Raw genomic sequence first — 15,916 nt, forward strand, 5'->3', positions numbered from 1 at the left:
AAACCTTAAAAAGTCAAAGGCTTTTTTGTTTATCAATCGGTTGCCATAATATTTTGGTCACAGGTAGAAAAAAGGAAAATAAAGATGCTCTAGAAGCCCGATTTTTAATTTTTAAATTAGAAACTTTAAAAATTAAGTTCAAAGTTACTACTCGATTATTCCCCTTGAAAAAAGTTACATAATTTCAAATTACTCATAATTTTATAATTATTTCAAAAATCCGGCTCCTAGAGGACCTGCGTATTTGTATGACACTCATTTGTAGAAAGAATTAAGAAGATTGGTTGAAAACTGAGGGTTGAGATAGGTTTTTAGTGAGAAAATTGCAGTTTTGAGAAAAACCCATTTAAAAGTTAAAGTAAACGAGTTTAGGGAAAAACTCTCCTCTCGCTCTCGGATTGGATTGTGACCACATGACATAATTAAGAACAAAGTGATTGGTTGTTGAAGATAGAGGAGAGTTTTTCTTATCATTGATATGTTTTTGCCTTTACTTAGTTATAAAGACTATTTGATATTCTTTCATGAAATCAGTCCACTGAAACTAAAAATGGGCAGAATTTAACCATACTATGGGTCACAAAATACGTTCTCATGCAATTTTTTATGCAGACAAATGGTCACATGACAACATCCCACCAAAATCTAATTTTAGAAAAAACTGGGTCAAACTTCATCATTTTTAATGTCGCTCTCCCCCCCCCCCCCCCCCCCCCTCCCCCCTTAACGAAAGGAAATAACACTTTTTAAGTCCTGACAGAAGAATGATCTGCAACAGCAGATTTAACTCTTTAAGATTCAACCCGACAAAAACCGACACTGGCATAATATTCATGGGCGGGGTAGTCAAGACTGGCCTCAGTAAGTAAAATCCAATCGTTGTGAAGGAAATGACAGGCCCTGTCACTGCCGCAGGGTGTTTTCAGCTTTGATTTTTATAAATTTGCCGACAGAAAAGAAAATACGTTTCAGAAATTGCGATTTAAATCCTATTTTATTTGCGGGTGAAAATCATTGACATTGCACTTTGTTTGGTAAAAATCGGTAAAAAATTACGACTTTGGTGATGAAAAATGACTTTGAAGACAATTCTTGTAAACTTTTAAAAATAGTATGAACAATTTATAACTCCCTTATTTGTGGGTCGATTTTGTCATTCGATGTATCAATTTTATTGTAATAAAGAGATAGGAACTTCAGAGTTATTTTTTCTGATGCGAAATTATTACTTTGTAATTTTAGCACCAAGAAAAATAGTCGGTAAATAAATTTGTTACACTTCTTTGATAGACCGCCGGGGTCCGTTCGTGTAGAATTGTGAATCAAGCGTCTCAAAGTCTTCGACCAATCACATGCTATCTATCCAGCTGGCCGAAACAAAGACGCTTCTCCCCGTCGATGTATTACGCTATTGTTATGCAAGGAATATAACACCTTATTGAGTAGGCCTAAAAGCTAAAATCTAAAAGTAAAAAATATAATTCTGAGAAATTTGAAAGTCACATTGCTGAAATCAGCTTGAAAAAATAAGTACATTGGTCTTTGTTTCATAAAAATCGGTTGAAAACCAACTGTTTTACGAATAAATTTGATTTTAAAAATTGCTTTTGTTTATTTTAGCTTTTTTTAGCAACTTTTTTATTTATCGGCCGATTTTCTTGATTTTTATATCATTCTTTATATCTCAATGAGACGAGATCAGTGATATACTTTGTTTGTTTCAAATGTAACTAGAACATAATTTGGCTTTTTTACCTATCAACCATGCCTGGATAATTTATTCAACAACGTGGTGATGTGACGCAACTATTCCATGGCCGTCTTCCACTGCCTAAACGATGATTCAATTCATTGTTGACGGCTGTTGACACGTGAGCTGCCAGAACGACCAATCGTTGAAGGGTCAAGATGCTCAGTAGCCAATCGTTCTTCGGTCAAAAAACTTAAGAACTCACGAGAACAAAAGTTTGAAATTTGGTGATGGACGGACCTATGAAATCGTTTCTGGGCGGAGTTTAGCCATGAGTGACCGTAGAAAACGAAAAGGCGACTACAGATATCAAAGAGTAGGCTTATATCATCAAAGGATGTCTACATGATTGACATGGCCATATAGGGAACTCATTATCTACTCCCCCAAAAATAATCTGAACACGAGAGGGTTAAAGACAAGTCAGGGCCAAAGCCGAAAGGATGCTTCAACACCGACAACTCTTCTATCAACCAGGGTAACAACCATTCTGGGTGCATGGAAAGTCAAAACAATGTACAAGACAGGAAAAGCAGCACAGATAGCAGCAAAGATGAGAAACTACAACATTGCATTCTTGGCATCAGTGAAACAAGGAGGCAGCAGGCTGGAAAAAAAAAAAAAAAGATTATCTTCAGGAGAACTCCTGCTATACTCGGGGCACAAAGATGAAAAATCTGCCTACACTGAGGAAGTAAGCATCATGTTACCAATGGAAGCTCACATTGGTTGGGAGGTGAGTGGATCAAGATTGATAAAAAAAAAAACAAAAAAAACTTGAGCTTTTATATAGCACAATATCCACTAAACGTGCTCAAAGCGCTTTACAAGGGGTCCCTGGCCAACAGCAACAAATAACATGTAGGACGAGACATGACGTCCCAAATTTTTGGGACAGACAACGCTGTTATAGGCCAGGTACTCATTTTACACCCGAGTACAGTGAGAGAATGTGAGTAAAGAGCCTTCTCCAAGGACTCAACTATGCGCCGAGCGAGGCTCGAACCCAGGACCATCCGATCCAAAAGCAAGTGTCATACCACTAGACCACATAGCCGCACCATTACTACTATTACTCTACAACCAATATTTCTAACAGCACGCTTTAGAACATAAAACAAGGAATGTGGTGCAATGCTATGCCCCTACAAATGAATCTGAAAAAGAAGATAAGGAAGCCTTCTATCAGCAACTCCAAGCGATTTTAGACAAGTTCAAAAAAAGATGTCACTATTCTAATGGGAGATTTACATGCAAAGGTGGGATCCAATAATCAAGGGTATGAGGAAATCATGGGGACATTAATAACAATGAAGAAAATCTTGCATATTTATGTGGACTGAACAATTTAGTTATTGGAGGCAGCCTCTTCCCACATAAAAGAATTCATAAAGCAACTTGGATGTCACCAGACCACACCATAGAGAACCAAATCAATCACATCTGTATTTCAAAAAAAGTTCAGAAGGTCACTTTTAGATGTGCGAGTATGGAGCCAATGGTCACCATCTTCTGACAGACAAAATAAAGTTAAAACTGAAGAAGTTCATTACAAAATACCAAGGAAGGGAAAAGTTTAATGTGAGATCCCTAAAAGATCAGCAGACACATACATCCATTACTCTAGAATTAAGTAACAGATATCAAATGTTAACCAAACTGCAGGGCGAGGACAGATTTGCATACATACTGGCAAGACTTGAAAACTGCTATCAAAACAACTTGTACAAAAGAAATGGGACGCAATGATAGGCGTCATAAGGAATGGATGCCTAAGAACACCTTATAGAAGATTCAGGAGAGAAAACAAAAGAAAGAATCAATAAATGCAAGTCGAAGCAGGGCAGGCAAAGCAAAACACTAAGCGGATTATGCAAAGAAGAAAAAGGGTGAAAAGAGACAAAAGAGAAAATTATGATCAGAAAAGTCAGAAATAGCAGCCCACAAGGGAAATATGAAAGAACTTTATGGCATAACAAGAAAACTGTCAGGCAAGTACAATCCTCCAGATAGAAAGATTAAAAATAAACAAGGGCAGACTATTGTAGAAACTGAGGCACAGATGGAAAGATGGTTAGAACATTTTGATGAACTTCTAAATAGATCTGAACCTGCTAACTCCCACAGCATTCAAAAAACAGAAAAGACTTGGATATTAGATGCGATAGGCCATCAAAGGAAGATATTATTTGTGCCATCAAGAAAATGAAAAGTGGCAAAGCTGCAGGACCGGCGGAATCCCTGTAGAAGCCCTCAAGGCTGACATCAAGAAGACAGCAGACGCACTCTTGCCCCTTTTTGAAAAGTATGGGAACAAGAGGAAGTACCCAAAGATTGCAAAGAAAGGGGACCAGGGTAATTGCAACAATTATCGTGGCATCACACTTCTCTTCATACCCGGGAAGATCTTCAACAAAATTTTGCTACAGAGAAAGAAAGATGCAGTAGATGCCACACTACGCGAAAACCAGGCAGGTTTCAGACAGGATCTATCATGCACCGGGCACATTAAGAATCATACTTGAGCAATCATTGGAATGGAACAGTCCTCTCTATAAAAATGTTGTAACGCATTTGACAGCCTACATCGAAACAGTCCCTGCAAAGCTGTCCAAACTGGTTGAGAAATCCTATGAGGGAATGACTGTTCAGGTAGTTCATGGAGGGAAACTGACACGGGCATTTGATGTGTGAAAACTGGCATATGGCAAAGATGCCTCCTCTCACCATTTCTGTTCCTACTTTCCATCCATTGGATCATGAGAGAAACAACAAATGGGGAGAGAAACAGAATTCATTGGACTCCCTGGACTCAACTCAAAGGTTTGATTTTGCAGATGATCTTGCCCTTCTCGCCCAAAGCCATAAGCAAATATTAAAAGTGATCACAGATATGAAAGACTCTATTCAACGAAATGGAACAGTCCAGGAGGAAGTGTTATCAGTGTTAATGGAGGCATGGATGAAGAGGCCTGTATCAGATGTTTTTTGTGTTGTTCCCTTATATATGAGTCACATCTACTCACTTTATTTTTTTTCTCGACATTTTACTGGCTCATTTAGGCACCTCTAGCTTTGTTTGTTTTGTTTTTAAAGGTTTTACAGTGCTTGCAACACATTAAGGTCTTATCAGTGCCACTAAAAAGGCAGTAAAAAGTTCCAGATTTACAATTAAAGCACTGAAGAAAAGGTGAAACAAAGGGGAAGTGGTTCAAATAGGAAACAGATGTAGATTACAAGAGAACACTATCAAAGTACTTAGTTTGAGATCACCAAAAACAAAAAGTCTCATCCAGACACAAGCACAGGTCCCCACTAAGAGAAACACTCAAATGTTTACAAATCATATATAATATGTAAACAAACATAATACAATGCATAACAGTGAGATGATTTACAAGAGAAAAATATCATCTCCCAAAACTCTAACTATACATTTGACTGTTTCCCTCCCAGCTAGGGTATCCAGCCAGGGCCAGGACAAAATCAAGTAATCTCATCCCAAGACAAATACAAAAAGCATGTTGGAAAACAGAAATAAGGAGATAGAAGACACAGTAAGTGCCCCCCTGCCCACGCCTGTATCAGAAAAGCAAGGGCCACTTTCAACATTTTAAAAAACTTTTGGAAATCTAACATGATTACAACTTGCACAAAAGTCTGTGTGTTCAATACAAATGTTAAGTGTTTTGATTTACGGCTCAGAAACATGGAAGATGACCAAAACAGTCATGAATAAAATCCAAAACTTTAACAAGTCATGTCTGTGAAAGATTTTGAAAGTACATAGGCCAGAAAAAAATTAGCAACGTCGAGCTGTAGCAGAAAAAAAACCAACAGCCAATTTAAAAAGAAATGTTGAAGAGTAAATGGAAATGGATCGGTCACACTCTGAGAAAACCGACAACAAGCATCACTTGGAAAGCTTTAACCTGGAATCCACAGGGCAAATGTAAGAAGGGCCGGCCAAAGAACACCTTAAGAAGAGATGTAGAAGCAGATATCCAGTGTGCAGAGGTTTGGAAGTGATGACACAGGACATAAAAAAAGTGGAGGACCTTCGTTGACAGCCTATGCTGTCCAGCACAACATAAACCGAGATACTCTAGACTCTGGAACATTCTCTAGAATTAAGTGATTGAGTATATTGACAAGTTTTATTACTGCTTACCTCTTGGTATAAGGTTGTAAGGCGCCTTTTCAGTATCATTTCGCATCAAAACTTTAACAACATCATTGCCATCAATATGGTGCAGCTCAACCATGATAAGGGTTCGGTAAGGTGGTTGGAGGTTGTTGGATACTGTCATCGCCCTTAGAAGTGATGCCACTGTCGTATCATGCTAAGATAATACATTTAAATAAAATTATGTTAATTTGATAAATATGTGGGGGGTTTTTTGTCAAAGATATCTGTTTACAGATCCAGTTGATCAATGTAAATAAAAATAGTATGTTCTTGGTTTTATTTTCAAGAATCTGGGGTAAAGTAATTGTAACTGAAATTCAGAATAAAGTAAGAGCATCTGACTGGTTTGCAATCATCGTTTAATAAAAGAGTTTTAAAGTGTATCACACATAATCTAAATCCATAAGTATTTTATATGTGTAGTGCTTACTTGGGCATTATTTAAATGGAACATGACAAGCATTTCCGAATCTGACAGTGCGTGATTTAAATATTCACCTCTGTGTAGAGAGAAAAGAGCTCAAAAACATTTATTCAATTTGAGTGATTAAAAAAAAATCATAAATGTGATCTAGCAAAAAAGGTTGTTTCCATCGTGTTTTTACTTTCATAAAAAAGTATCGATTTTAGTTTCTAACTACGGAAAGATTAAATTGTCAGTGTTTCTTTATTCAATTGTGAAAAAAAAAAAAAAACCAGTCTTAAAAAGAGGACATAAAAGCTTGAACAACCTATTAAAATCCCAATAAAGTTCAAAAGCAGATCCAGGAGTAATTTATCCTTGTGTCTAATCTTAAAAGCCACACAATGGCAAGGCCACCAAAAGAGAAACACTAAAATGCCTACAAATATATTTCAATAATAAATAAAAATGATGATCTACAATGGAGAGACGATTTACAAGGGAAAAAAAAAATCTATCTGAATGTCTTGCGCCCCAGCAGAACGATGTTATATATGACCAAGGTGAAACCAAATGATTTATGTCATAAGGGAATAGAAGAGATAGTAAGATGTGGACCGATGCAGAGCCCATGAGCTCAGCATTACCTGGTCCTAAGGGGAATAACACCCATTGCAAATAAGTGATTTTTAAAGAATTGTCTGAAGTTATACAAGAATAGAAAGAAAAATGACCACAAAAATATCCACCAATGTAATTAGATAACATTAAATTGTACCAAAATCAGCTTCTGTTTTCACTTACAGCAGAATACATATGAAGTTTGAGATTACCGGAGCTCCCATTAATGGACATTTTCATATTCTCAATCATGTCTTTTAACAAAGGCCCTAATGATGGAAACAAAACAAAAAACAAATAAATAAATACATTAAATTATGATCCATTTTGGAGACATTATATATATATATTTTTTGGGGGGAGGGGGGGGGGAACACAAAACAGACAATTTCTAAATACATATTAGCACAAAATAATAATTCAAAAACTAGAGAGCATGTTTTTTTTAATATGATGAGTAAATCAAAAGAGGAGTAGTCGTCTTCAGCAAAAAGAATTTGAACAAGGTTGAAATAATCTATTCAAAATACCATGGATAGAAATTGAAAACCATGATTTCAGAAGGAAAAGTGGATCCATCTGACCCAGGGTGGCAAACAACGTAGCGGGGGCCATGTGGGCATACCCTTACCTACCACCCAAAGAAATTATCAAAATAGTTCAAAATAATAAAATATATAAATAATATAAATAATATTTTGGGTTCTACGGTATGTAAGTGACATACATTATTCTCATCATAAAACATACTTATTACCAAAAACAAGAAACAAAAAGGGCAAAATAAAAATATAACATTGGTGATTGTTGTGGCAGTGAACATTAATGTTGTGTTGGGAGTGGTACTAACGATGATGGTGTTGGTTCTTGTGGTGGGGTGTTGTTAATAATGATATTCACAGTGGTGATGATGATGATGATGATGATGATGACATAACCATGACGACAAATCAAAATGCCAAATGTGGATTTGAATCACAGTAACCCAAAATCACTGTGTTTTATATTTAAACCAAAAATTAAAATTTGAATTTCACAGCTCATAGTATCCTATGAAATACATCTTGCACAGGGGCTACAAAAATAAAAACAATAAAAAGAAATAAAAAATAAAAGGATAAAATAAAATTGAAATTAAGACTACGTTTTACAGCTTTGCACCAAATATAGAATAGAAGCCAACTATACCTAACCTTTACTATTGTCCTGTTTGAAGGGTTCTTTCGGCCTTTGAATATTCTGAGTATGTAAGTTTAAAAATATTTATATCAGGACTAATTATTTCTTTATCAAGAATTACTTTGAAACGATCTAAATAAACAGCAACTTACCTCCTTTCAGTTTTGCCATCTCAGCTGTGTAATAAAGGAGATCCCAGCCGAATATTGTTATTTCTTTCAATTTTTCAAACACATCTTTCTGCTGTACCCAGTCATTCCAAGTCATATTGTGTGCCTTCTGCAACAATCATAATTTGAGAAAAACTATTATGAGGAAAATAAAGTGGGGGAAAAGAAACTTTTACAGCAAAAGACGGACTCAGCTGTGAATGAGAGTACTGGGCTAATTTCCTAGCTTTTTTGACAACCGTTTAGTACAGTGGAACCTCCCGATAACGACATGCCACGGGACCGAGTTTTTATGTCGTTATCCGGAGGTGTCGTTATTTAGAGGTTTCCAAGATGGCGGACAAAGTGGGCGTGGTAAGGCCCGCGGGACCAGTTTTTATTAACATTGACAAAACAAAAAAAACAACATTGTAGTGTATTCCTCTTAGAGGGTTCTTGTGCGTGTGTCTGGATGAGTATTTTAGGTAATCTGAACTGAGTAAACTGATAGTGTGCTCCTGGAATCTACATATTTTCCCTATTTAAACCATTCCCCTTTGTCTTACCTTTTCTTATGTCATTTCAATTGTAAATCTAGAATGTTTTAACTATCCAATTTTCTTCCTTTTTACTGGCACATAGATGTGTCACAGGCGCTGTAAAACCCTTTAAAACAAACAAAATTCCTCCTCCTCCTCCCACAAAAACACTACTACTACTACTACTACTACTATACCACTATTACTACTATTATTATTATCATTATTATTACTACTTCTACTACTACTACTACTACTACTACTACTACTACTACTACTGCTACTACTACTACTTCTATCACCACATAATATCACATTTTCCAAGATTTTGTGTTTACTTGCTTACACTTACATTTATACCTTGGTTTTTATAAATGCATATCAGCCAAGATTCGTCAAAAAAAGCTGCGTTCTCATTGGTTCAAGGAGGAATCGTTTTTATAAACTTTTGAGTACTCATACTCGGTATTTTTAGTATCAGATATCTACGAAAACTGCCGAAAATCGCCAAAATGATGTCGTTATTTGGAGGTTTTATCAAAAAGTGCGTCGTTATTTGGAGGTTATTTTTACTGATCTTAAATAGAAAAAAAATCGGGACCACGGGTCAATGTCGTTATCAGGAGGTTGTCGTTATTCGGAGGTGTCGTAATCGGGAGGTTCCACTGTATTAACATAGAGTATCTCTCACTCCATATAAGAAACATTTCAACATGGTCAATATACTACTCACTAAAAGCCAACATCAAGTAAATTTTATCAACATGTCTTGAATGGGTGACCCACTTACTCTAAAGATACCCACAACATGCATGAAAACCTGAAACCATTTTAAAACAAACAATTTGAATTGAGTCTTGAAAAGAGTCATAATTTCAAATGCATTGCAAAACAGTGTAACAAATGCTACATCATGTATTGTCGGGTCTTCTAAAATGAAAAGCCTCGCCAGAACATGGTTTTGGTGGCTACGTATGGATGCGGATATAAAAAGATTTATTAAGCTTTGTTCATCTAGTGCTAAGCATGGCAAACAGCCTGCAAAGGCTCCCTTGCATAACTGGAATTGGCCTACTGAACCTTGGGAGAGATTACACATTGACTATGCAGGTCCTTTTTGAATAAGATGTTTCTTGTTGTTGATGATTCACATTCCAAATGCAGGGTCCCCAACAACCTCAAAAAAATTTTCAGACCTACTTCTGCGGGGAAAAATGAATTCACAGTGTTTCAAAAATTGGCCCCTAAAGAGCAAAATTTAACAAATAACTTGTCAAATACCCACTTAACTGAGTAACTATCTTTAATAATTCATAGTAAAGACTTGAATTTGATAATAAACTCTCTTATGAAGTTCAACACGGTATTCTTGTCATTCTTGTTTTTGGCCTCAGGTAGTGATAAATGTTTTTAGCCTTCATATGGGAGGCCATTGTCGATCTATCATTTGATTCAATTGTAGTTTCTCTTTTTACATAGCCTGAAGAATAAGCCTCCCTTACTTTGTGCTGCCATTGCATTGCAACCAATTTGAAAAACAAGATTCTGTGAGCCAAGACTCTTGAAGAGTAACACTTTATTCTGAGCTCGGCATCTTCTTAAAAATAAGTAGCAAATCTAATTCTGATATTAATCTAGTCCACAGAAGCACACTAAGTTAGAGACATAAAATGTCAATAGCACTCTTAGCATAAGACCATAAAATTCAAACAGAAAATTTAAAATTCCGAAAGATCTGAATCTATGTGCACATATTGGGAGGTCTGATAACCTAACACTAATACAATTGTGAGTTTGATTTAACATTGTTGTGCTTGACTTTGACAATATTCTTCATTTCATTGGTTTAGTTTTAGTTTTAGTTCAGAGTATTTCCATTACAATTACAACAATGAACTGTAACCAGGGTGGGGTGAGTTAGGGGTTCGAGCTCCTTTAGAGGCATACTATTTTCATACTTTCTTTCTTTTTGTTTTTTTTTTTTTTTACTCCCTTGGCAAAAATTCATAATTTTCAACTTCAACACGTTGACATCATTCCTGGTGACTCGAGAAGTTTGATTGGCTTTTAACTCTTTTTATTTATTTACTTTTACTCACTTTTAAGTTCATTATTTTAATTTAGGATACAGTGAAGGCTTTGGATACGAGAGACTTTCCTGAAAGAGACCGGTAGTTTAATTCTTTCACCTGTAATTAGGGTAAATAGACATGAATTTAAAGCTGACTATTGTGTTTCTCTTACTTATAATGCCAGGTTCAGGCAAGATTTGTTGGGACAATGACGAATTTAAACTTGGTGAAATTGTTCTAATTCAATCTGACAGAATTTAAAGATGAGAAATCTTCTTTACTTAAAAAAAATAATATATTGCACAATTTAATTTGTTTAGGAAAGCAGATATTTGTTACCTCTATGTGCTGAGGCGTTATACTACTGAAATATCACTACTTGACTATTCTGATTCTGAATAGACATTGTACAATCAAAGCGCCTCAAAGACTTGATCTATTACCTTAATATTACATTGAATGTATAAATGTATACAATTATTTTCACCTTGTTAACATTTAAATGACATGTCTGGAGTTTCAGACAGCCCAGTGATTTCTTTTAAAATTGATAATTTTATTGATGTGTTTAATTGAATTGTTGTTAAACTGGGGGTAGTAGTAGTAGCGTATGGCTACACCTCCAAATTTATTTCGTCAACCCAGATTCTACAGTCTTCCTCCGCCCTAAGGACGGTTTCGTAGCCACCTTCAAGTTTAGTGATTGGACAGTGGAGGACGATGTGATCGCTGGTCTCTGGGGCTGCCTGACATTTCTGGCAGGTATCACTGTTTCCAAGTTTCCATCTGCACATATTTGATGCAGTTCTGCCAAGTCCAGTTAAGAGGTGATTTGAGGAAATCCAATATTTCCTGGCATTATTGAATGCAGGCACTCTTTAATGATGTTTCCTCCTCTTGGTGTTTCCCTGTTCCACATTTCTCTCCAGTTTTCCTCAACACTGAAGTCTGCCATTTTTGTTAGGTGGAAAGGTCTTCTCAATTTGAGTCTTGTTGTTGAAGGTGCCCCCTTTATGATTGATTTTATGGAGATGTTGTCTGTGGCTTCGTCAATTCTTGCATGCATCCTTTGATTAAAGTCTTGTCGTCTAAGGCTTGTGGTGCAATGCCGCTCAGTGTTGGGAGCCACTGAGTTGGAGTTGACTTGAGATATCCTGTTATAATTCTCATTGATTGTCTTAATCAGATGTCAATGCGGTTCACATGTGGGCTCCTCATCCAAACAGGGGCACAGTATTCTCCCACACTATAGCACAGTGCCAAAGCAGACATTCTCAGTACCTGTGGTGAGGCTCCCCAGGTGGTACTTGTGAGTTTTCTCACCAGGCTGTTTCTTATTTGCAGTTCCCTCAATGTGTTTGCGATAGCTTAGTTGTCTGTCCAATGTAATGCCGAGGTATTTAGGATTGGGGTCTGGGGGTAAGATTTGAGTTGGAGGTGAGGGATGTAATATATTAGGAAAGATAACTCATACTGGGTTATCTCGGTGGAAGTTATAATGAATTATACCCTTTGTAATTTATATGAGTTATGCCCTTGTCAATTAAATTTGAAAAAGGGCACTTCCTTTTGGTATCCTCCACAAATATGCTTCTCCTGGCTGAAGTCAATAACAAACTTAATCCATTACACAAACCTCACAAACTAGGGTATCAGTCACTTGCCAGATGTCGCCTAAACTTTCGTTCAATCCAGTATACTTGGAGACCAATGTAAAGAAATCCTACAATTCAAAATTGAGAAAAGGAAAACACAGTAGAGTTATTCATTCCATGAAGGTGAATTTATTAGTATTCATTAGTTTTTGGTGCAAAGAAGAAAAAGAAGAACAGGACACCAATACAAATTCAACGATTATGAAACTTTCTTTTCCATTGCCTCACAAATAGACGTGGGTTGTATTTTCATAATTTCAATTGCAATATTCTTAATCTTTAAAAAGTATATCCTATAAAACTTACAATCTTTAAAATGACTTGAAAAAAAAAGTATATGATAAAAAGTATATTACTGAGTTGATGTTAACCCATATTCTTACCTTGTGAGCAAATCAAAACTCTTGTACTTTTTAGATCAATTGGAATATAGTTTATCATTAATTCACTTACTGTTTGTGTGTGTGTGTATGTGTGTGTGTGTGTGTGTGTTAGTAAATTAATGAGTAGCGCACAGTTTTACTGTCATTTATCAACCATATCTTTGCCTTATTTCTGACCCAACAACACCAGAAATCTAAAACATGCTGTAACAGTGTCATAATCACCAAAATCCCATTTACCAACTTGACTCACCTTATTCATCTTTATGTAATTTAAAACTCTTTCGGAGACGTATTGTTCTCCAAGCAGTTGATCATATCTTGCACAACTCTTTTGGATTGCCAATTTCTGGGAAGAAAGTAATATATTTTTTAATACAACGTAATCCGGTTTTCAATGTTAGTCTACCTCTGTAGTTTATTTATCTACTTTCATCTATTTATTTGTGTATTTACTTATTCATTAATTTATCTACTTATCTATCTATTCATGTATTTACTTATTAATTCATTTATTTACAGTAGAATCTGCATAAAGTCAACACCTCTTGTTGATCCCAAATTTCCTGATCTTTATCTTAGTGTGTTACTTTGATAATTGTTTAAGTCAACCAATCTTTCTGGTCTGGCAGTAGGTCAAATCATCTAATATCAAACAACAAAATAGCAAATTTCAGACAACATACCTTAAATTTCTATGAAATAGGTTTTAAACCTTAAGTGAATAAACAGTGATCTTTTTAAAAATGATTTCATCCAAAAAATATTTTAAATAAACTATACGAGCAGAGGAAGTCTATGCAGAACTATTTAACTAGAAGTTTCTGTAAAATAAGAAATGAAAACATGGTAATATAGTAACATTGAAGCATCATTCTGCATTTTTAAAACAAGAGAAAATTTTTTTAATGGATTTCCCATTACATTTTTCATCAAATCTCTTCATCTGAATGAAAGAAATATCTTTAAAATAAATTTTTGAAGAATCAAGTTCCCATAACTCACATTATCATTTTCCATTGGGACACTTTTGACAGGAATAGGCTGCCATGGTATATTTTTATTCCAAACTTGGAATCCCTCAGGTGGAAAAAATCCAGCCAGGTTGGCAGCAGCTGACATTAAACAACGGTCAACAGCAGATGATTGAACCGACACCTATACAATATTTCAAAAAATAAAAAGTCTACTATATTATTCCTGATAAGCATACACATGAACAGTTTGAACATAAACACACCAGCCCACTACCACCATCGCCATCATAATTACGTTTCCAATCAGTTTTTCTCAGTTTTTTTTTAATTTTATACCTATCACAACAGACCTCCTAACTACTACGAGAATTCCTAAGGAATAGCCCATTTACATATCCTCAAAGAATAGCCATTGCAGAACAGATCCAGTTTCATAATGGCCAGCTAAAACAGGACACCCTCACACCCTTTACAACAATATTACAGTCACATAACAATTACCGTGACATTCATAACAGAAAAGAAAATTTTTTCCTTCAATTTTTGATGCTTCAAGAATGTCAAAAGTTTAACTTCCTACATTGACAAGAATGTCAAGCGTTATACTTCCTACATTGATGTCGACATCCTCATTTTAAACATCTTTTGATTTATAATCAATGTATACACATATTTTTTCCTCCACACCTCATGAATGCCAAACAGGACAGTCCCCATTTTATCCAGAATGTTGACCACTATGCACTATGAGACACGACGACACATGAAAATTCATTCAACCCAACACAAAAACACACTCTTATATTATACAGTCCCAAGGATGGAAGTACTACCATCAAAAAATACTTTTTTTTTCGTTTGGTTCAAAATTTATAAGTCGGAATATATGTACCTCTAATTGTTATCATACATTGTTGATTGTAGGGACAATAGTCAGACCTGCCATAAGCAACTGACCAAAAGTTTGGATATTTTTGCCTTTTTTTTTCATATCTTTTTTCCTCAAAATTGTTGAGAAAAAATCTAAATTCAAAGAAAAAAATTATATCAAACCAAATTGCATCATTTTAACCTTATTTATATGAATTATCACTTTAAAACGCTTAAAAATTGGCCAGCTGAGTAAAAAATTTAAAAAACAAATTTTCACTATTGTTACCTTAAATTGACTTTAAAAATCTGAATCTGAAGCAAATTTTTTTTTTAATTGTCAAATTGGATCCCTATAAATTTTGTATTTTTAGGCAGCTTTGTGATTTTATGTTATGACATTAGCCTTAGCAGCGCACAAGTAGGTCCTGGGTTAAAGTTAGAGTCCTGCTCTGAGTGGTACAATGTAGAGTCTTTGGAAAAGGCTTTTTAATCACATTCAATCATCGTACTCAAGTCGTAAATGAGTATTTGACCATTAACAGCATTATCTCTGTCAAAAAACATTTGTAATATTGCCTTACATGTTAAAAGTTGCTGTTTGTTAGGGGACAATTGTAAAGCGCTTTGGACTCATTTAGTGGATATTGACCTGAATAAATGCTCAAGTTATATATATATATATATATATATATATATATATATATATATATATATATTATATATATATATATATATTATATATATATATATACATATATATATACTGATTACATCTGTATTAGTGGCAGGTCTCATTCTCAAAATCAAGAGCCAGATTTTGTGACATGATTACTATATATCAGTGCCAGGTACACTTATTTGAAGGGGAAAGTTGGGATGGGTTGAGGTGGAAATTACATGACGTAAGATGACAAGATTTCAGACAAAATATCCAGGACCACCAAAGGAAACACATACCAACTGGCGTTGACCATTATTGATGGTAGTGGAGTCAAAATATTCTTTCATTTACTATAACCATGCACCTCATAAGCTTTTATGTAAACAACAGCATTTATTAGGAACTTAAAATAGTTACAAAATGACTCATATGCAGACTGACATGGTTGATAATAGTTGTCAATTA

At 35.2% G+C, this 15,916-nt stretch overlaps 1 protein-coding gene across 5 annotated transcripts in view; it reads right to left on the bottom strand.

The window, feature by feature from the left end:
• Positions 1 to 15,916, bottom strand: part of LOC144965205 (prostatic acid phosphatase-like) — a 52,449-nt gene that overhangs the window by 11,019 nt on the left and 25,514 nt on the right. For 3 of the 5 annotated variants that reach the window (XM_078900292.1, XM_078900290.1, XM_078900291.1), the window contains exons 5-10: positions 13,946 to 14,098; positions 13,194 to 13,289; positions 12,539 to 12,625; positions 8,295 to 8,421; positions 7,147 to 7,232; positions 5,922 to 6,093 (exon numbers count right to left, since the gene is read on the bottom strand). In XM_078900292.1, the coding sequence (XP_078756418.1) occupies positions 5,922 to 6,093; positions 7,147 to 7,232; positions 8,295 to 8,421; positions 12,539 to 12,625; positions 13,194 to 13,289; positions 13,946 to 14,098 (721 nt within the window). The remainder of the gene's footprint in view (positions 1 to 5,921; positions 6,094 to 7,146; positions 7,233 to 8,294; positions 8,422 to 12,538; positions 12,626 to 13,193; positions 13,290 to 13,945; positions 14,099 to 15,916) is intronic. The other 2 variants (XM_078900293.1, XM_078900294.1) reach the window with 1 other exon arrangement.

The sequence above is a fragment of the Berghia stephanieae genome, chromosome 2 (assembly GCF_034508935.2).
Source record: "Berghia stephanieae isolate SIO BIC M18660-M18661 chromosome 2, UCSD_Bste_1.3, whole genome shotgun sequence".
Lineage (NCBI taxonomy): Eukaryota > Metazoa > Mollusca > Gastropoda > Nudibranchia > Aeolidiidae > Berghia > Berghia stephanieae.